Source organism: Propithecus coquereli, unplaced genomic scaffold (genome assembly GCF_000956105.1).
Source record: "Propithecus coquereli isolate 6110/MARCELLA unplaced genomic scaffold, Pcoq_1.0 Scaffold77, whole genome shotgun sequence".
Lineage (NCBI taxonomy): Eukaryota > Metazoa > Chordata > Mammalia > Primates > Indriidae > Propithecus > Propithecus coquereli.
The window spans coordinates 4,138,323-4,161,158 of record NW_012153840.1 but is presented as its reverse complement, the minus strand read 5'-3'; the positions used below and the strand labels follow the sequence as shown (position 1 = coordinate 4,161,158).

The 22,836-nt window shown below is 38.7% G+C and overlaps 1 protein-coding gene across 1 annotated transcript in view; it reads left to right on the top strand.

Annotated features, from left to right (window-relative positions):
* The window catches only part of VPS13D (vacuolar protein sorting 13 homolog D (S. cerevisiae)), a 237,909-nt gene that overhangs the window by 144,591 nt on the left and 70,482 nt on the right, over positions 1-22,836 (top strand). Inside the window, exons 62-63 of the mRNA XM_012662492.1 lie at positions 8,291-8,425; positions 9,621-9,788. Of these exons, the coding sequence (XP_012517946.1) occupies positions 8,291-8,425; positions 9,621-9,788 (303 nt within the window). The remainder of the gene's footprint in view (positions 1-8,290; positions 8,426-9,620; positions 9,789-22,836) is intronic.

Below are 22,836 nucleotides of genomic sequence, written 5' to 3'. Positions count from 1 at the left end.
GTACCCATTAGTTCTGGTTCTTTTCTCTGTTGTTCTTGAAGATGGTTATTAAGACTTCATCTTCCAAGAACTACCAGTCTGAGGTTTTTTCCCACTGTCCCATGCTGCCTCATCTAAGATGCCACAAGATGGTCTCTCTTTCTGAGTAGCAACAGCTAGAGATATGAGCAGATAAGGAGTAAACCTAGACTCCTAACTTCAGATTCCCGCAGGGGCTGCGATGCCAGTGAGCAGCACAGCAGGCCGGGCAGGCCCAGAGCACAGGCTCCATCCGGAGACGTAGCTGCAGCTCGGCTCCAGCCGATTGTCGTCATGAGGGAATGTGAGCCCAGTGTTGCCAGATCCTTCAGATTTTTAAAGAGAAGCCGGAAATCTGGATTTTTATGTGGAATCTCCTGGTTTTTAAATGTTGGAAACCAATTCAAGTTTCTTGGTTTTTTTTAAACCTTGGGGGCCTAACAAAACCCATCTGTGGGCCTCATGTGGCCCGTGGTCTGCCAACTCACAACTTCTGAAATAGACTTATAGGTAATGAGACAGTAGTCTGGTCACCATCAGATCATAATTTGGATAAGGGTAGGGCAGGGGTAACTGCTTCATTGGGGTGGCAAGCTGGGGACAAGCGGCTGGGAGTGCTGGTCAGGTCCAGTGAGCAGTAATTGCTCCTGCAACCACCCTAAAATAGTGCAGTGTGCCCTTCTCCACTCACAGCCCTGTCTGCTTAATTTGCTTTAATTTCATGTTTCCCAGGAGACTGGAGATACTTATAGTTAGCATGGGAGTAAGGGGAAAACCATGGGAAAACCACTATCTTGCTAATATCCACAAGTATCCACTTGACTTATGTGACCCTTTGGAATGGGTTTGTTTGATAAAGTATATATTCTCCCAGAACACTTGGCACTCGCCCAACAAACCAATGTTAAGCAGCTACTGAGAGTTGAGGACTTCTTGTTTTTAAAATCATCTTACTGAGAAACACAGACACTTACCTATTCCTTTCAAATTATTCCCAGCAGAAAACTTCCTCAGACTGACAAAATCTGCATGATTTTCTGCAGTTGAAGTAGCTCCAGTCCCCCAGTTACCCTGTATTGATGCTTGTGTGTGCATTCTGCACACAATAAACTAGAAACCACTTAGGTTGGATGTTTCATCTGGCACTGTGTCGAAGGAACATTTTCAAGGCATTTTTCAAATCATTGTTAAACAAATTAAATGGAGCAGCCACTTTATGAGGTGCAGGGGGTGGGGGCCATCCTGAGTGCAGCAAGGAGATGTTTCCAGCAGGGCGCTTCAGAGTTAAATTCTTAGCTTATGGAAAGCACCATTTTACTGTGTCTTGAGTTCTCCTGGTGGAGTCTGGGACTCATAAAATAATGTCATTTATTCAAAGAGTTTCCTAACAGAGTAATATGCCTTTATTAGTAGCTCTTAGAAAGGGCAATATGCTCTTTTAGATGAATATATAATAGCTAGAAGTATATGCTTAGAAAATGGAGTCCTATCCCTGAACAGGAATCACAAGAGTCTGACTAAAAGGTAACCATGTCTTTGGTATTGAAGGAATAATTATCTTGATTCTCCTGACTCCAGGCCAGAAGTGAGGCTGTCAGAAATCTCAGAGGGAAGTCTCTTCAGGTTTACACTGAGGGTACATTGTTGCCAGATATAGTGTCTGTTCAAAAGGACTCAAAGTAATTTCACATCTGCTATCTCAATTGGATTCCTTACTCTGTGATGGAAGAAGGGGGAGATAATAGTCCCATTTCACAAATGCAAGAGGCGAAAGCGCAGCATTCCTCCCCCATTCCTCCTCCTCCCCATTATTCTCCCAAGTTTGCATACTACAGAGTGGCACAGTAATATTGCAAATGCCAGGTAGTTTATATGTGTTTTTGGTTTTTTTAAAGATCAAAAGCAACCAGGAGCCTTTAAAAGGTTTCACAAGGTGGCCTACAGCAGCCCTTTTTCCATTTAGAGCATTGGGGTATTACAAAAGAAGGGCTTTAATTGAGCAATCTAGTTTGGAAGAAACCCCACATTTTAATGGTCAGAGTGAGAGGGTGGGGGTAAGGGGGAATTTCAAACAAAGACACTATTTAAAAAGCCTAAAACTGTCTTCTCAAGGCTTGAAATAATTTGTTGGGAAACTTCAGACCCTTTACTTTTTTCCTCCCCTCCTTAAATAAAAACCAGATTTGTTAAAAGGAAAAAAGATCCAGTATTGTTAATTGTATTTCAGAAAGTGCCAGAGAGGGAAATATCCCTGTAGTTTTAAACATTGTCCCAAGAGGGAAATAGGCAAATACTCTGCTTCACATAAACAGTCTCTATGTACCATAAATAAACCTTTAAAGAATGAATTCCAGACAGTTTTGTTTAATGCAGGATAAACTAAGAAAGGAAAAGACATGGCCGAGGGAATAGCTTGTGATCTGAGACCTTATGGTATATAGACAGGTATTTCTTCTTTCAACTCTATAAAGTTTCTGGAAGACTTCAGCATTTTTTTTCTGGGGAGATAGGGATAGACAGTTTCCTATTTTTATTAGGAACTTATGAGCACGGGATTGCTTTCTCCAGAATCCATTTTATAACAGGAAACTGCTACTTGAGCAAATAAGCATCAAGTCTGTATACTACTGTATTTGATTAGTCGTTTAGTTCTACAGGAAAAAGTCCTGTTTGGCTCTTTCCCTCTCGTCTTGTCTGCTTTGACTGACCAGGTCTACCTGAAGGTGGCAGAATAACTCACACCAACAGGCTGTAGCTCAGCTTTTTCAAATGTGGGAGTCCCAAGAGCAGTAAATGACTAGTAAAGATCATTTTTACTTAAGGGCCAAAATATTCCCTTGGTTCAGACAAAGAACCTTAGTCATTCAAAATGGGAATAGTGTTTATCATGGAGGTTTCGACGACTGAGTGGAGGTTTCAGAGTCTTTGTTACCGTGTGTGGTTCTTCTTCAGTGTTTGGTTGCATTGAGGAAGTGGGGTTAAAAGCTTTTTACCTTGAGTCTTTGTTTTGATCTCATTTCCTCTTCTCTGAGAAGAAAGTCATGCTCAGAGTGGTACTGGCAACAAAGTGCTGAGCTGGCTGTCCCCGCATAGCTATTGTGTGGCTGGCAGTTAAGCTCACTGAGCCTTAGTTTCTTTGTCCATGGAAGGAGGAAAATGAGGCATGCTCACTTACTTTATGATCACTCATCATGGGGGTGGGGGTGGGGCATGGGTGAATTGATAGCAGAAAGTTTTTCAGGAAAAATAACATAATCCTCCATTCTGACTTTTACTTCTACCTGGTAGGTTGTTGCTGTTATGAAAATGAACGTGATCAAGTCTGAGATCTGCCAATGGCTAGCTACATGAGTTTAGATCATCCACTTTTCTTCAGTTTTATTTCTACAGAAAGAAAAATGAGAATGTTAGGCTGAATTAACTCGAGGTTGCTCTTAATCTCTAAAATGTTTTGTTCTGAAATTACTTAGTAGTAGGTTATCAGTGACTTCTCATGGCACCAAATGCACTGGCCTTTTTTCTGTCCTTATCTTTGTAAGAGTTCTCTGCCATTTTTGATATTGCTGACCTCCCTGTTTTTCACGTCAGTCCTTTCTGGTTCTTCTCTTAACTCTATTTGTTGCTTTCCTTTTTTTCTACTTCTTCTTTTCCTAACCCGTATATTAATGGGCCATTTTTTTCTGGCTTAACTGTCTGGTTATATCACTTGTCTATTTTTCTATCAGGTTATTGGTCTTTTATCTTTTCTAATTTTAGAAAACTTTGTTAAAGTTTTGTCTCTGATGAGAGTTGCAAGTGTTTTTTTCTTCAGTTTTTCATTCATCTTTTTACTTTGCTTTTGGAAATATGCATGTTTGTGTGTGTTTAGTCATACAAGAACTTTTTATTTTTATGTTGTCAAATGTATCAGTCTTTTGCCTTTTTGAATCTGAATTTTGAGTCACAAAAAAACCTTTCCTCTCTCTGGTTTTCAAAAATTTCATCTATCTTTCTTCCATTATATGATTTAATTTCAATTAAGCATACTCTTGTTCTAAAAGAATTTAAGGCAGCCTCTGAAAATATGTGCAAAAAGATTAAAAAATAAGTGAGAAAATCAAATAGAAATTCCATTAAATTGTACCTTAAGTTTTAATATACAATAAAGACATTTTAATTCAGTGGGGAATATGTAGACTTTTTAATAATGCTATTAGACTAAATAACCATGGAAAAATATAAAATTAGATTTATTCTTTACACTGCATATAAGGATAAATTCCAAGTAGATCAGAGATTTACTGATATTATTAGCATGAAAAAATGTTTTTTCACATTCGGTAAAGAAGAGTATTTGGTATGCCTTCCAAACACCTTGAAATATCAATCATGTTAAATAAAAATATAATCAGAAAATAGACCCATATCCAGAAATTGTTAACTGGCTTAAAGCAGACCTAAGCTAGCTGAGAACTTCAGGAAAAGCTAGATAGGAAAAAAAAAGTCTGTTTGAAGCCATTGGAATGTTACCGAGATGTCCAGGACTTGAGATTCCAAAATTTATGAGAGGAGAGAAACTCAGTAAGGTGAGCCCAACGTTTATTTTACTTTTATTCTTGAGACTTTTTCTGATTTCTAAGTACTATAGGGAAAAAGGTAAAGAAGCCAAGCAGAAAGCAGCTGCCAAAGGGCAGAGAATCCACATGAAGCTTTTGGCACTCACAGGGCTGGTACAGCACAGGTTAAGCTTCATTGCTACTGAGAGAGCTGTAACTGAAGGGCTAATATCTTACAGAGAAGGGACAGGCAGAAAACAGACCCCAGCAGTCCAAGCTGCTTTATTTCTTGAGGAATTTGCCAATTTCTAAGTGACGTAGTCTGAGAGAAGCTAAGCAATAAGTGGCAGCTAAGAGGCTGAAGAACTAAATAGATCTTTTGGCAGTTTTATGGTACTGTGCAGGAATGGCACTGGTTTTTGGTTGAGATTGCTATGGGGCTACACCAGGCTTCATAAGGACTGAAATAGACCAGGACTTTTAAAGATTGAAACCCAGCCTTGAGAAAACCCAAACCCTGGTTGGATTAAGGCATTATGCCTCTTACTCTAACTACCTGTCAGAAGTTGAAGACTTATCCAAAGTCTTTACAAGTTTTCATGCAAAATAGTGCATTCAGTCACAAATTACAGGCCTACTGAGAGATGGAGCCAAGAGAAAAAACAAACACTAGAAACAGACCCATAGGTCAACTGGATGTTGGCATTTTCAGACCCAGAATTTAAAATAACTACGTGTTCGAGAATTTTACCAGAAAACTATAATTTATCTTTAAAAAACTATCAAATAATAAAGGAAATTATAGACTAGTACTTTTTCATGAATATAGAAGCAAGAAATCTCAACAAAATATTAGTAAATCAAATATAGAAATATATAAGAAGAATAATATAACCCAATTATATTTATTCCAGGAATACAAATTTAACATTTGCAAATAAGTGTTTTAATTCACATCAGTAAAATGACAGGAAAAAAATATGATTATCTCAAAAGTACACAAAAGTCATTTGACAAAATTCAACATCCACTTATGATAAAGTGTATCTGAAAAAGTGACAGCAAACGTCATACTCATTGGTGATATATTAAAAGGTTTTCCTTGAGATAAGGGAAGGATGCTCATTATCACCACTTCTGTTCACTGTTATACTAGAGATCCTAGCCAAGGGAAGAAAACAAGGAAGATATATATATATATATGTGTGTGTGTGTGTATATATATATGTATATATATGTGTGTGTGTATATATATATATATTTTTTTTTTTTTTAACAAAAAAATAAAAGGTAGAAGAACTGGAAAGAAAAATAAAAAAGATTCAAACTAGGGGGAAGTAGACTCCACCTCTTGATAGAAGAAGATGCAAAGAATTTTTGGCCATTTTTAACCTGCCACAGATACCTAGGAATAAATCCAACAAAAGATGTACAAGACCTCTACACAGAAACACAGGAAACAATTAAATATTATTAAGAGAAATTAAAGACCTAAATAGATGAAGAAATATGCTATGTTAATACATTTAAAGGCTTATTATTGTAAAATTGCTATTGTTCCTCAAATTGATCTATAGATTCAGTACAGTCCTGGCAAAAACTCCAGTAATTTTTTGTGGCAAATTGACAGGCTGATTCCAAAATTTATATGCAATTGAAAAGCACAAAGGATGGCTAAAGTAATCCTGAAGAAAAAAAATAAAAGTTGAAGAGCTTACATTATTAGATTTCAAACATAATTACAAAAGTACAATAATTAAGAGAGTATGGTATTGGTAGAAAACAAAACAAAGTAAATCAGAAAAGAGAATCCAGAAATGGATAAATACCATCACTTGACTTATGACAGAGTTTGCACTGTACTGCAATGGGGGAAAGGATGGTCTTTTCAATAAATATTACTTAGTCAATTAGATATCCACTGGGAATAGTGAATCTTGAGCTTTACCTCACACTGTACATAAAAATCAAGTGTAAGTAGATTATAGATTTAAGTGTAAAGGGTAAAACAATAGTATAAATAAACATGAGAATATCTTTATGACCTTGGTATAGATAATAATTTTTTTTTTAATTATTTTTTATTTTTTAGAGACAGGGTCTCACTCTGTTACCCACACTGGTGTGCAGTGGCATGATCATAGCTCACTGCAGCCTCAAACTCCTGGGCTCAAGTGATCCTCCTGCCTAAGCCTCCCAAGGAGCTGGGACTATTGGCATGTACCACCACACCCAGCTAATTTTTCTTATTTTTTGTAGAGATGGGGTCTCACTATGTGCCCAGTCTTGTTTCAAACTCCTGGCCTCAAGTGAACTTCCCATCTTGGCCTCCCAAAGTGCTGTGATTATAGGTGTGAGCCACTGCACCAATAATAATTTCTTAACCAGGACACAGAAAGCCTTACCATAAAGGAAAAGATTGATAAGGTGGATTTCCTTAAAATTAAGAATGTCTGATCATTAAAAGACACCATTTAAAGAGTAATGAGACAAGTCATAGAATGGGAAAAGATATTTGTAATACCTCTATTCAACAGAGGACTTACATACAGAATACATAAGAAAAACTCCTACAAATTGGTAAGAAAAAAACAGGAACTCACCACAAAAATGAGCAAAAGACTTGCATAGGCACTCCACAGAAAGATATCCAAATAGCCAATGTGCATACTAAAAGGTGCTTAATCTCATTTGTCAACAGGAAAATGGACATTAAAACCACAGTGAAGTACTATTACATACCCATCAGGATATCTGTTTTCTTTAAAATCTACCTATACTTAGTGTTGATGAGGATGTAGAACAACAAGGATTTCTGTAGACTGCTGGAGGAAGCATACATTGGTTCAGCTGCTTTAGAAAACTGGCAGTCTATATCAAAGTTGAACATGTACTTTCTTTATGACCCAACAGTTCCACTCCCAGGTATATATCTAAGAAATATGCATACATATGTGCCCCAAAAGACATGTCTAAGAATATTCATAGCATTATTCATAATAGCAAAAAATTTCAAACAACCCAACTTTTTATCAACAGTAATGATTAAATAGTGTTTTACTTGTAGAGTGGAATGTTATATGGCAATGAAAATTAATGAACTGCAGCTATATGCAACAACCTAGTGAATCTCACATAGTTATACTGTCTATAAGAAGCCACCTACAACAAACTGCATACTAATGATCTTATTTATATACAATTCAAACCAGGAAAAACTAATCTGTGATGATATAAGTCACGATAGTGGTTCTCTTTGGGAAAGAAGGAGGAAGTAGTGGGTGGGAGTCTGCAAATGGGGAGGGATCTGTTTCCAAGATGGGGATAATAATTTACTTTCTGATCTGGGTGGTGGTTACATCATTGTGTTCACTTTGGTAAAAATTATTGAACTGTACATTTGATTAGTACCCTTTTCTGTATGTGTGGTAAACGTCATTGCAAAAGTAAAGCATGATAAACACATAAGTACAAAACAGACCAAAAGGAATTATGCCTTGAAGCTAACTGTTTATTTCTGTATGATATATGTGACTTTGTGTGTGTGTGTGTGTGTGTGTATTTTCCTAATATTTTACTTTTATAATTATAGGGAAAATCCTTATTTATAAATATCAAAACCTTGACTCTCATTGAAAAGTTAACATGACTTGAGGCTTTTATGGAATCTAGAATTATAGTACCCTGGAAGGCCATCATATGGCTAAAGTATATAATTTCCTTTCTTCCCTAATTAGGCCCTCAAAAGCACCTTGGGATTTCCTTTGATTCGGTTTGAAGATGCTGTGATTAATTTGGATCCATTCACTCGGGTACATCCCTATGAGACCAAGGAGTTCATCATCAATGATATCCTCAAACATTTCCAGGAGGTGAGCTTTGGAGAAATACTTACTGGCTCGAGCATAAAGAGAATGTTTGTTTTAGTTGTTTGGAAATTTTGGTTACTAAGACATTACTATTGAGAGCCCAGTTAAACATTTCAGCTCTGTTGTGTTATGAGTCAGGTCACATCCCTTGAAGCCCATTTACAAGAAAATCCTAAGACAGTACATTTGACTTATGAGCTGTTAGTCTTGTCCTTTAGAGCTAGTCCCAGGGGCTTCCACTAAGTTAGTCACAACTCTTAATGGTTAAATTGATGCTTTAATAATAACACAAAATACTTTGAGCTCTTTATTTGCCAGGCATGGGTCTACTTTCAACAACCACACCAGTGTTCTTAGAGCCTATGAGACTGAACTGCCCTTGAGTTGAACTTGAGTTGAACTTGAAAATTTTTTTAAATCAAGTTGAACATTTTCCATTTGTTATCCAGACTGCAAAGACCAAAATGTAAAGCCAGCTCATATTCTTCAATGAATAGATAGGTTAAGATCACATCAAATTTATTAGCTTTCAAAGTTAAAATATATTCTGTTCTTGCTTCCTTTTTTCCCTCCCTCCTTTCCTTTCTCGCTTCCTTCCTTGACTTTTCTAATTTATGCTATTTCTACCTAACTGTAAGGAAAGTGATACAGCAGATGTCACCCGAACCTGGAACCAGGCAATTGGAAGTACAAAAAGAGTGGAGGGTGGGTTAAGTCTTTCCATCTTCCCCATGGCCCCCCACAGCTTAGGAGGGGGAACTACAAATCTACCTCCCTCTCTCACTTTCCTTCTAAAATTCCCCCTGCTGCTGATTAGGTCTCTATTTGTAGGAATGATGGAAAGGAGAGTATGATGCATATACTAATAAATACACTCAAGAAGAATATTTCCTGACATTTTGGGCTGGATGTTTAAAAAATAAATAAAAAAATGTTTCCTATTTCATAGCTATTTTTATCCTTCCAACTGGCTTTGTATTTCTAACAATATTGAAAGCAATCTCAGAGATATATGTATTGGGAGAAGTTTAGGTAGAGCCCATGAAAGGACAGGAGATTATTTTGCCACTGATGAAGGTTTAAAAGGTAATTGTTATAGTAATGGGAATGGAGGGCTAACCTTTTTGCTTGGGACACTGGTAACTGCAAATATAAACAAGTGCTGATTTGATTTTTCTCTTCTTACTCCATTGGACAGGAACTCCTCAGCCAGGCAGCTCGAATCCTGGGATCAGTGGATTTTCTTGGCAATCCTATGGGACTTTTGAATGACGTTTCTGAAGGGGTTACTGGACTGATAAAGTACGGAAATGTCGGTGGGCTCATCAGAAATGTTACACATGGAGTCTCAAACTCTGCTGCCAAGGTAAGGAAATAGAGGTGAAATTCCATTGTAATTAACCTAATGAGTCCTCTACATTACTATAATTTCCTTTATAGTTAATAGGCTGTGAGAAGTTATACTCATGGCCTTTGCTTCACTGCTCACATGGCTTGCCTTTTCCTTACCTCTGATAACCTGTCACCAGGTCCACCGAGTCCACCTCTAAGACATCTTTTTTTCCTTCCTTTCCATTGCCACAGCTTTAGTCCAGGCTTTGTTTATCTCTTGCCTGGGTTACTGCAATGCCCCGCTGTCCTCTTGGACTTCATTGCAGCTTTCGCAGTGCCACCGGAATGAACCCACTTTTTGAAGAATAAAATTGGATCATGTCATTCTTCTGCCTAAAATCTACCAGTTAATCCTCATAGCTTACAGGGACAGTCCAAACTAAAACCCAGCCTGCTATAGGTGACACAAACCCTTAAGTCATCTAAATCCAGCAGCAAAAGGAAAGTGAAGTAATCGTTCTGTGTCTGCAGCCTAGCTGACTTTTTTGTTCAATGGCATCTTATTTGGTGGACACTTTGTTAGTTCACTGTATATTTTCTAAGAGGAGCTGATTTTTTTCTGTGTGAAGATGGAAAATGTGTGAAGGTAGTTGAAGGGCAGTTGCTATTTGCAACATATAAAAGGCTTCTTAAGAGCTCTGCTTTCTTGTCCTACTTTCAACTCAACAATCTTTTCTTGTAGAGACTGACCTTTTCATGAGCGAACTAGGTTGGAGAAAGCACCTGTGCTATGTCTTTATTTACTGTAAAGAGAGCATTTGTTGTAGTGAGATCATGGCTGCCTTGTACCGTGGGCCAGTAGGATGTAAAAGTAGCTTTACTGAAAAAGACTTTTGTGGTGCTGCATAGCAATTTATCCTGAAGAGCAAGTAAGAAAGTTCGAGTTGCATAGCATTTCTATATTGGATGGTATTCTTATCAATAATGTGTGAAAGCTAAGAATTTATTCTTTTTTTCTAAGCTACTTTCTAGAGATGATAGTTCTGCAGTCAGATCAGTTTCTTCAGTATTACGGTGTTCTTGAAGCAGACCAAAAAGTGTACTGTTTGGCTTGTGGTTCAAAATAGATGACACTCTCACTTTTAGAAAAAGAGTGAAAGGTAGAGGGAAGAGAGACTTTCTAACTCACGGTTTGAAAACAGACTCAGGTTCAAAGTCTGAATGTGTGTGCACATTTCTGCCTTGAATCATTTCTTACATTGCCCTTGGACCTTTATCTCTCACAGAACATAACACATCGTGGTGGTAGCCCAGATTCCTCGCAGTTCTTGTTTTAGCTATTGGACTTGACGTAAACAGTTACACTTAAATATTTAGTTGTGAATGCCTAGTTTAAAGATTTTATTAAATTTCATTAACTTTATTCAATTCTAATTAACATAAGAAAGCCTCTCAGTTTCATAATTTCTTTCTTTGTTTTTATATCCCTGGGCTTTATTGTAATTTTAAAAATGAATATGCTTATGGTTTATTGAGAGGATGAGAGTACTATTCCTCAATCTGGAATAGAAATGCACCTACTTAACAGGCTTATTGTGAGAATAAAATGATAGAGGACATTACAAAAATTTTGAAAAATACGGACTGAAGAAGAGAAATAGGTCATCTCTTTCATTGTAATATTTGTGTCAAGACTTAAGCCACCAGGAAACCATTAGTGCCCTTGAAATGAAAACCAATATATTACAGTCTACAGAGAAGGAAAGCGTTGGGTGCTGACAGTGGGAGAGTCAAACCCCATCTGGGCCAGTTTGGCTGTTAGGAACCTCTGTGGTTCTGCTTCTAGATAAGGATGAAGACGCTGTTATAGTAACTCACCTGTCACTTCTCAACAGGTCAGACCTCTTATGGGTTTCTCCAGAGTTCCCTGTTATATCCTGTTGAAAAGGATTGGCCCTTTCTTTAATCTTCTTGGTTTGTGAAAGTCTCATTTATTTCCTCGTTCTTTTTTTCCCCCTGGTAAACAAGTTTTGAAGCTTGAGGGTCAGCATGAGACTGTAAATTAGGCAGAAAAAAGGGCAGAGTCCTCCGTGTCCCTACCCTTACCCCCGGGTCTGTATGAAGGCCTGGTGGCAGTGATGATGCATTTTATGGGATATCATGCTTGATATTGTCACTGGATTTGCATAGAGTATTGCTTTCCAAGTTCTTTTCAATGGGAACCTTGTTCCCCGTGGGGTTAGGGTCCTTCTTCATGTATTCGTCTTGACTTTAATAAGATAATTAACATTGGAGCCACAGGTTGCTATTGAGGAGAATTGCTTTGTAATTTACAGTCATGCGTCACTTGACAATGGGGATATGTTCTGAGAATGATTTTATTAGGTGATTTTGTCATTGTGTGAACATCATGGAGTATACTTACACAAACCTAGGTGGTATAGCCTACTGTACACCTAGGCTATATGGTATAGCCTTTTGCTCCCAGGCCACAAATCTGGACAGCATGCTACTGTACTAAATACTGTAGGCAATTGTAACACAGTGGTGGGGAGTATTTGGGTATCTAAACATAGCTAAACACAGAAAAGGTACAGTAAAAATAATGGGACTGTCATGTAAGCAACCCCTCACTGACCGAAACATTATGCAGCACATGACTGTATTTTGATACTAAGAACCTCTAGATGTATTATAAAAATTAGTTGTGTCTCTAAGATGAGAAAGCAAAGAAATGTCAAATTATCATTTCACATTGGAAATGGTAGATCCAAAATCTGAACCTGTCATCTAAACACTCACTCAGGTCATCTGTGATTCTGCATGTGTGTGGTTGGACTACAGATCTCCATTTTCTGATAGTTTTGTGGTTTGAAATCAGACCTTTAATGTCGCTTTGGGGGAGTGTTTTGTTTGCTTCTCTGTGTACACAAGAGGAGTTTGAGGAAGTGCAAATGACCACAATAATCAGCAGCTGGCCTGTGGGAAGTATTCCTTTACAGAGTGCCTGCGTTCCAGTGATTACAAAAGGGCCAGAGAAGACAGGGCTGCACCTCACTGAGCCCAGCCAGCCCCACTTTGCTGCAAAGACCAAGCAGCTTTAACCTGGTTCATTGGGCTTTGAGCGGAGTGGAGAGGCTCCATAAACCTCTTAAATTAATTGTAAATATTGTATAAATGTGTGTTTCTCTGGGGTGAGGGTCTAAAGCGGGGTGGGGAACCTGCGGCCTTAAGGCCACATATGGCCTTCTAGGTCCTTAAGGTGCAGCCTTTTGACTGAATCCAAATTTTACAGAACAAATACTTTTATTTTTATTAATACATTTTTATTCATCTTTTATATTTTTTAAATGAACATGTTTAAAATACCAAAGAATAAAATAAGTTTCAGCAAAATAATCCTCCCAGACTGACTGGCACAATTAGAACATTAGTAAGCCATAAGGGCTAAATTGACGGCTGCTACACTCATGATTTAGTTCTAACTTCCCCTGCCTGACTGGCGCCACTACCACATGAGGCTGGTTGGTGAGAGTTTATGGGGGTCGAGTACACCAGTCTGTTATCAGCTTTTGACAACAGTGCACTGTTACCTTTTCTTCTCATTTCCCAACTCCTGGAATTCAGTATATGGATTCCAAATCTAAGGTGGCATGATTTAGGTATAGCCACCAAGTTGAGAGCATCTATCCCGTGACTCTCCTGCCTGGATCTTGGCAAGGTGACTCTTTACCTCAGTGGAACTTCAAAGCACTGATCCCATTCCTGAGGCCATGGCAAGACAATGGTTTCTGGAATTGCTTCTGTGATTGAAGAAAGAAATCACATTTCATGCCTATGTCAGAGGAACGGGTTTCTTTCTGCATCATGAGTTGCAAAAAGGATACTTTCTCCTAGTTCAGTGCCACGTGACTATCTGCAAGCCCTTCTAGCCTCTGTCTAAGCCAGAAAACTGGTGAGGCCCCCTATTAAATAGAGTCTCTCTCTTACATAAACTCTAACTTCATTTGTATCTTGATTATTATATATTTTGTATAATATTTTCACATACTTATGGGAAAATTACAGTTATCCTCAGAAAAATAAAAGTTCTTTTCAAACTAAGAAAGTCTCAGCTGTTAACAATAGAGCAAATGATTCCATTCCCTTTTCTGCCCCTGTAGAAACTCAGTGTTTGCTCTGCACAGCTGTGATCTGGTCTTCCAAAGGGAAGAAAGCCCACAGCATACTTAATTTCGTTCAGCAAAGGAGAGGAGCAGTTTTGGTTGTCACTAATGGAAACTCTGCTCTATTCTACTTTCCATCCTTTGTGTTTTTATTAAGTCAATAAATAATGCTTTTGATTCTGGGTGCCTTTTTGATCCCAGGTATGTTTTGATTCTGTGTTTATGGATACAAATATTTACATAATTTTCCATGTTTTTAGCTGAAATTATTTTCATCACGGTCAGTTGCTATTCGTGGAAATTAGAATTCAATTCATTGTTCGCCATTTGCTTCATGTTAATTATACCGATAGCTTTTGCGGTTGTGTGATAGGCTTCTTTCTTTCTCTTTCCCTTTGTGGCATTCATGTCTATCAAGCCCAAATTTCCTAACTCAAATTCTGCAGATCTAAATTTTTGTCAAGGAGTTGTGATTTTTCTGCCAGTTTTTAGTTAATACATTTTATTCTATGTCATTTTAGCTGTTGTTTCATTGTTTTAAATCAGTTTTGTTTGCTATGAATTGGATAAAAACCTAATATTTTTGTATTATCTCTTGGTGCAAACATTAGTAGGAAAGGGTTTAGGAATAGAGTGGAAACACCCTGCTTCATTGTGGAATACATACTAATTTATGAACATTAATCAGACACCGTCTTGTGTCCAATTAGGCACTGTGCGACACCTTTTACTTACATTGTCTTGTGCATGTTAATCTCTGGTCTACGAATTAGGAAACTGAGAGTTAAAGAAGTTAAGTAATGTCTTTAAGGTCACACAGCTAGAAATGACAGGGGTGGATTTGGATCCAAGTCCAGCTAATTCTGAAGGCCTTGATATTTTCTCCTATGTGATGTTTTTCCTTTGTGTAAGGCAGCCTTCCAGACACTGCAGAGAATATAAAACATTAATTACTAACTTCCCACCAGAAGTGTTTTATTTGACATCACTTTGTTGCTGATAAATTGACCACTATCATATCATTCTTGTCACACACCAGGCCCTCAGAACATGGTGGTGCTCATGGTCATTCTTGTGTCAGGTTGGTTGTGGCCTGTCACCAGCTCCTTTATAGGTGATAAGGACCGTGGTGATTGCAAATGTGGCTGTACTCATGTGATATCATTTGATCATCACAATAACCTGGTCAGTAGCTAGGATAGGCATTTTAAGCCCCATTATATAAATCAGGAAACTAAGGCCCAGAGAGGTAAGATGACTTGCCCAAGGTCAGTCAGGTAATTGCATAGCTGAAACCTGACCCTTCTGTACTAGCACCTCAATTCTCATTTTTAGTTACACTTTTGAAATATCACTCACTGCAAGATTTATTCTAGACATGCCTCTATATATTAAAAACTAAATAAATAAAAACCAACAGGAAAAAACAAAAGCAAACCAAACAAAAAGCCCTGCCTAGTCTCAAATGAACTTTGATAACTACTAGGAGAAGCACCTACAGATAAATACAAGCAAGTAAAGTGAAAAACAGAAACTCAGACTGTTGAGTTTTAGCTAGGACTTGAGATCATATGTTGTTTTATTTCTTTGGTCTCTACTTGGGACAGCAGTGTGTGGATGAGCCACTCCCCTTCCAAGCAAACCTTTCACCAGCCCTTTGTCCCAGGAAAGCAGATCTGGTTCGTAGCAGAGCCAGTGGAAACTGACTTTCCTGTCCCTGCACCCAGAGACTCTTAGCCAGCCCTGACATCAGCCAACCTCCTGTCCTATATAGTGTGACCTGGTTGCGGGAGGAGGGATCCATCTGCCTTTGTTTAAGAAACAGCATTTTTTGATGTCTGTTTTGCAGGCACTATATTTATAAGGCTCAAACAAGACTAAAAGCACTGTATATTCAAGGTGAAAGTTTTATCTTTGCACAAAAGAATGCACCGAGTGCCTGCATGGATTCTGAAGGGGAAAAGGCAATTTATGACTTGTATCTGTTTTTGTCATTATGTTTGACTGCTTCATTTTATAGTTGAGCTGATTATCCCCATAATAGCTTTTCCATGTACCTATAAGCAAGTAATAGGTGAATGCCTTCTCATAAGCAGTGGGGTTTTAGTGTATTTAAGTTGGCACAAAACTTTAGGTTAAATGAAATTCACTTCAGACAGTGATCTTTCCCTTAGAGAATGTAGGGTTTTCTATTTTCAAAAAGACTTTGATCCTAAGTAAGTCACTCAAGGGATTTCTTTTCTAGCCAAGAGGAGGTACCTGCAAGTTGTTGTATATAGAGAAATGACTCAAATTTTTAGCGTCAGGGTTTTTATTTCCCTCTGATAACCTTGAATACTAAAATGATTACCTTAGTGTCAGCTCTTTTAGGTTAGAGGCAAATTTTAAATGCTGAATGACCCAGTCTAACTTGGGCAAATCTCAACTATCTGGGAGGATCAGAAGTGTGTTTGGGGGGAAGGGTGGTGTGGTATCGTGAGAACAAGTGACCGGAATTCACAGGCAGTCCCCACCTGCCCTACTCGGCAGCCTTGCTCACAAGGAGCCAGGTGAGTGGAGTGTAGCTTTCTTTCCCTTCCTTCCGCCCAAATCAAGCAGTTTGACAGCCAGAAGTGAAGCAGCAGGGAGTGAGTGATAGCACCACTGAAGTCCTGTTTTTGAAACAGCAAGATTGAAAAAGTTCAGACCTTGTCTTCATTTCCTAATAGTAGTTTAGTTAAGAACAAGGATCTTAGGTTATCTTCTTAGCCATGAATGTGTCATATTTCTGTGGAATTCACTGTGGAATTTATCTTCCAAAAATTCAGTCTGGGTGGTGGAAAAGTATGTTCAGTTGCTAAGTTGAAAAGCCAGAAAATATTTGTGTCCCCCAAAGAGTAGTGGTTTTCTACCCTAGTGTAAACTTGGTTACTGAAAGAATAATATTATATGTTCAGGCTATCTTCGGCTGGCTGGTTACCCCTGGGGTGGAGTAATGCATCCCTTTTTTGCATTTCAATATTCTTTTTATTAGTATTTGGCCTTTCTTGAAAAATTGTGACAAACTTAAGTGTGAGATGAATTTTTCAAGACACTCTCTTTGAAAGGTTCTATTTTTTTTTTCTTTCTCCCTTATAATTATCTATTAAAGTCACTCTCCATCTTGAAGAAGAGCTAAATCAAAGTGTTTTCTTAGGAGAAATAGGGAATTTCTTGGTCAATATCATGCTTGAAGATCAGAAAGGGATGTGAAGAGTATAATCATCGTTTATTAACTACTACATGTCAAATATGGGCCTAGGAACTAATGCTATCTCATTTAATTTTCACATGTACTCTATAAGGAAGCATTAACCCTATTTTACAAATGGGAAAAATGAGACTCAGAATGGTCAGTAAACTTGACTGAAGTTAAATAATGAGTGACTACTGTTGGGAGCCAGAAGTTTTAGAAAAAGTGAATCTGGGAGTCAGTCTCTATATTTTTCCTCCACACAATGCAGCTTCTCAGGCATAATCTTTTACCAAACCATCGTAGAAACCAAAACATAAGCAACTGGTAACAGCATCAATTAAAAGTAAAGCTCAAACAGTTTTCCATTCATCCCCAACTTTAACTCCTCTGTGTTGGGCCTTGGAATTTTCCAACTGTAATTTTTAGGCTTTCTGAATTAATCTTTGCTATCTGGGAAGCCCACTCTAGTGTAAAAGGGTTGAAATGAGAGAAAAGGATTGGAAGATTTTTCTTTATCCAAATAGAAAATGTGTGACTTGAAAGCATTTGAGTAAACTGACACACCTGATGTACCTGCCAGGGGTTTATTCAAATTTAAATCATGTGGGTTTCGCAGTCTCCAGGCCTTTCCTCCTGCTCTGCCCAGGTTGCAGAACAGAACTTAGGACCACTTCAGTGTGTGCTGAGCTGATGGTGATCTTCAGACCACTTTACTGATAGCCATCTTCCTCTAAATGTGTATGTTAAATTGTAATTTCTTTAAGCCATTTCCTGAACTTCATTACTTTAAGCATTTCTAAACAATTAGGATGTCATTTAAAAATAATAGTAAGAATTTTTCAGTGCAGAGTATCTGAAATTAGGGAGAGTTGTACATTCTTACTATCCATTACTGGCGGAAAAATAAACTCATTCTCCCCAGTAGACCTTTTATTCCCTCACTTTCCTCACCTTAGTTTATCATACGGCTTTTCAGATTTTGTGGAGATGTTTTTGTCTCTGAGTTCTGCTAGCAGATTGGCTTTCGATCCTTAGGGATACCATGGCTTGAGTTAAGGAGCCAGATAGAAAGTGTTGGGGATGGTGTGTTATTCCCGAGAGTTTTATGTTTAGTTCTGTTGACTTGTTCTATAGTTTGCTTCTTGGAGGAAAGGAGAAATATGATTAACTTATTAGAGTTCTATCATTCCTTATTAGAATAATATTAATACCACTAAATATTTGTCTTGATTTTTAGTTGTTGATGAAGCATTTATATGTCTTTGGGTCCTTTCTATAAACCTAAAACCAGGCAGATAGTATTATTATTATTATTATTATTATTATTACTACTACTACTACTACTACTGCTACTACTACTATCACCTTTTTATAGATGAAGAAAATGAGGCCCAGTGGAAATAAATAACCTGCTCAAGATGGCCAAACGGAATGTGGTGGCACTTTGGACTTCTTCCTAAGTCTCCTGCTTCTAGAACATTGCTGAACAGTACAGTCAGCTCTCCATATCCACAGGTTCTGCATTTATGAATTCAACCAAATGCAGATTGAAAATACTTTTTTAAAAAGTAGTTGTGTCTGTACTGAACATGTACAGACTTTTTCCCCATCATTATTCCCTATACAATACAATATAACAACTATTTACATAGCATTTACATTGTAAAGCAATGCACCATAAGTAATCTAGACACGATTTAAAGTATACAGGAAGATGTATGTGGGTTTAATTCAAAAACACCATTTTATTTCAGAGGCTTGAGCATCCATGGATTTGGGGATCCACTGGGGTCGTGGAACCAATCTCCCCTCTCCACCAGATACCGAGGGATGGACTGATACTGTAGAAACTGACATCATCTCCATATAATAGTTGGGTTTTCTATTGTCAGTGTCATCTGTGGGCCTTACTAGCATGTCCTTTCTTGCAGAATGGGTTTCAGAGAACAGGCAGAGAAACATGTGTCTTTCCCTTGTGGAGGCTTATTATATCATTCATTAACCATGCTGCTATTTATGTGAGATATTTGCTAATAATATATTTGGGAGCTCACAAAGAAACAGTATATGACAAGAATAATTTTTGGAGCAGAATGTTTGTGGCATGGAGAGTGTAGGGAGAAAATTTAAGCTTATATCAGGACATTACATCAAGTAATTCGTACAGTGTCGGGGATGAGGGAGAACCCCACCCTGCTGCCAAGAGAGACCATGGGAGGAAAAGGAAGATAATTCCAAAAGTGGGTGAGAGTCTGGCTTTTCCTTGGTTTACTGCTAGCCGAATGGTGGCATGTCCAGGCCTAACATGTAAGGGCGACTCAGCATGTCCTGCGGTGGCAGCACAGCTGGCAGTGAAGTCAGGCACAGGTGCATCACGCTGACCTCCAGCGGGCAAGTAGGAAATGCAGCCTTTCCCTTCCTTTTCTATTCCACACCAGTGGGGAAGCCTTCCGGTTCCGTGTCTAAGAACAAGGGAGTTTTCTAGCTAGGCACATGAGGAAAGTGCAGATAAGCTCAAAAACTGGGAGCCACGTTGGGAAAATCAGATTTAAAGTGTGAAGAGAAAGTGGGCTATCTGGGTCACTTCCCAGTGGTGCTCACACTGTCCTCACCTGGCCCTTGTGCTCAGAATCTTGCGTCTGTTTGAGGTGTCTTCTCCCATCTATAGCCAGAGCCTCTGAGTTTGTAAGGTCCAGTCCATATGCTGTGTAAGAATGTGGTCTCTTCCCACTCTGAGTTCACATGGCACTCTGTGCTTTGGTTATGGCAGTGACCACGTAGTGCCTTGAATTATAACCATTTGTGCACATCTCCAACATTCATCAACAAACATTCATTATTGCCAGTTAGGTGCTGGGTGCTATGGAAGATACTTAGAAAGGAGGACTTAAAAAAATTTGTTTTTTCTTTTTGTGAGGATATGGAAGAGGTAAGGCAGATGAGGAGTCAGTAATCATAATCCAGAGGGAGTAAGCATTGCGGTGGGATCTGTGCAAACTGTGGGGCTCCATGAGAGAAGTGCTGTGGGGCCAAGGACCAAGAACACTTTATTCCGTTCCTCAAGGATGAGGTTGGCTTGAAACAAGACATGGAAGGCAATCATCTGTGTTCATTTGCATCCGTAAAGCTCCTAGAGGGCAGAGATCTGATCTGACAACAATTTTTGCCAATTTCACCTGTGACCAGCCATAAATATTTACTGTAAGAAAAATTAAAGTGATCCAGGTTGTTTTCATGTGGGCTCTCTTATATCTAGCTTAAACAGAAACTTTTAAAAGTTTATTTATAACTTTCCCCCCAAACATATCTGTAAGTTGGCAGATAGCCAAAATCATATTATAGCGATATAGGTAGGAAAAAGACAGTGATTTGGGGGACCCTATTTCTTCTCCCCTCCCCACATCTCTGGTGTCCTACAGCACTGGTGCATAGCGAGTGCTTGGCAGATACTGACCTGGATCTGACAAGGCCAGGTGCACTATTGGATCAGGCCCAGGCTTGCCTTAAGGTAGCAAGAAGCCTTGGGAAAACTATTATAGGGGAAAGAGAGGAAAACCCAATTCCTCTTAATCTAATGAATTAAAATAATATTTATGGGAAATATCCATTTGCTTTATTAGAGGAAAATGTTTAAGTAAACATTTCCTGCAAGCTATTGAATTTATATAATAAAACATTGGTTTGGAATCATTAACTTGTAATGTTTTCACTGAAATGATTAAGCAGAACGTGCTTCCAAAAAATAGCCCATTGTGTCAGTTTTGTTGCCTTTGTAATATTCAAAGCAGGATATTGTGGCCATTTGGGTATTTTCTCTTTATTGGTAACCTGGAAATGAGCAAAGATCATGCCAAGGTTATTTATAAAAGAAGGGGCACTAATGGCTGGCTCCTTGTAGTTTCATAGAAATTTAACCTTTGTAGCATGCTCCTGTTATTATTTGATCTTCACAAATTTATACATTAAAGAGTTAAAGTATTGTCCCCCTTTTGACAGATGAAAAAATTGAGTCACAGTGAAGGTAATTGACTCACGGAGGGTCAAACAAGGAGCTTGTGGAAGAGGACCGGGAGCCAGGGCTCCTTAACAGCCCTGTGCTCTTGACCATAGGCCACACTGCTGCTTTAGAAAGCACCCTTTCCTCCTCAACAAGTAAAGCACTTTAATGTCTGTGAGATCATTTAACCTTGCGGCATCCCTATGGAGCCAGCAGAGCAGGTGTGGTCATCACTTCCCTTCTAGTGATGGGAAATTAAGTCATACAGGTTCGGTGGTTTTGCCGAGATCATGCAGTCAGTGCTAGAACCAGGGGTTGGTGCCCAGGCTGCACAACTCTAAGCCGACTCTTTCCCACCAGACCAACCCTTCTCAGAGGACAGCTAGAAGAGCTTCTGACATGGGTAGTGAAAAATCCTACTTCCAAGAGGCCCTCACTTCCCTAGCACCCATGCTAGGTTGTGTGGACGTTTGGTTCTAAGCTCTCGATTGGTCATGCAAATCTCCAGTCACACAATCAACAAGAAACGAAGGAAAAGGAGCAAAGTCCAATGGATTTTACCCGCCTGTTTCTAGTAATGTTGCCTACCTGTTTGGATTTTGTGTCCCGTAGCATCAGCAAGTGAAATTCGTAGGATTGCTACAAAATAGTTGCTTAGTAATCAATGGACATGACAAATTGAGGTGCCTGGAGGAATAAATTATATGGTGAGATAAAAGTTCTTAGAACTAAACACAGGAAAAACTTGCCACTCGTTTCTCTGTAAAAATAAAATATAACAGTGAAGAGTATCTAATTTATGTAAAGAAATTGAGTTTGGTGAGAAGCCTAGTTTCACATGGTAACTTAAACTCTCGAACCTCTGCCTTTCTATTGAAGCCCATCTTGTATTCTTCCTAAGAGATGTCTCAAACCTAAAACATTTCTTTCTTACTGTAGCTGAACATGGCAAAGCTAGCTGTTCCTGGATTTGGACTCTTAACATAATCTCTGACACTTCAGTAGAAACTCTTTGGAGAGCAGATTTGGGAAAGAACCTTGAGGTCAGCTTTTAGCTCTTTCACTTATAGATAGAAAAACTGAGACCCAGTAAGGTTCTTACAGCTAAGTGGTTGCAGGCCAGCTTTTGAATCCAGGCCTTCTGGCTACAGATCTAATATTATTGCTGAGACTGGGCCAGCAGCTTGTGGGTACCTGCTTCTTGTCCTTTAGGAGTGAGGGAGAGAAAGGTAATAGGGCCTGAACCCTGCATTGTGTATATTTCCTCAGCATTCTTCATGTGGATTTTTATCTGTTTATGCATCTATCTCCCACACTAGACCAAGCTCCTTGAAGACAAGGGACTAAGTCATACTCACCTGGTATCTTTAACCCCAAGCACTGTGCACGATATGTAGAAAGCCCTCAAGGAATTGTTGCCCAGAACCAATCTGTTTTGTATAAAGGTCAACTTATCTGTAGGGGGTGGGAGGGGAGCATAGCTCCTTGGAAGCACCTTTTGTTACTAGTTCTTCAAGGGGATCTTGCCTAACCAGTAAACCCATGCAAAATTGCATCTTCCCTGAAAACAGAACCTGCCCCCCCACGCCCCGCCCCCCGCAAAAAAACAAAAACCAAATTAGGAAATTCCTCCACTATTAGATTTAGAGGGCAGTTGGTGAGACAAAGTAGAGATAAAACTTTGATGGACGCATAGTCTTTGGTT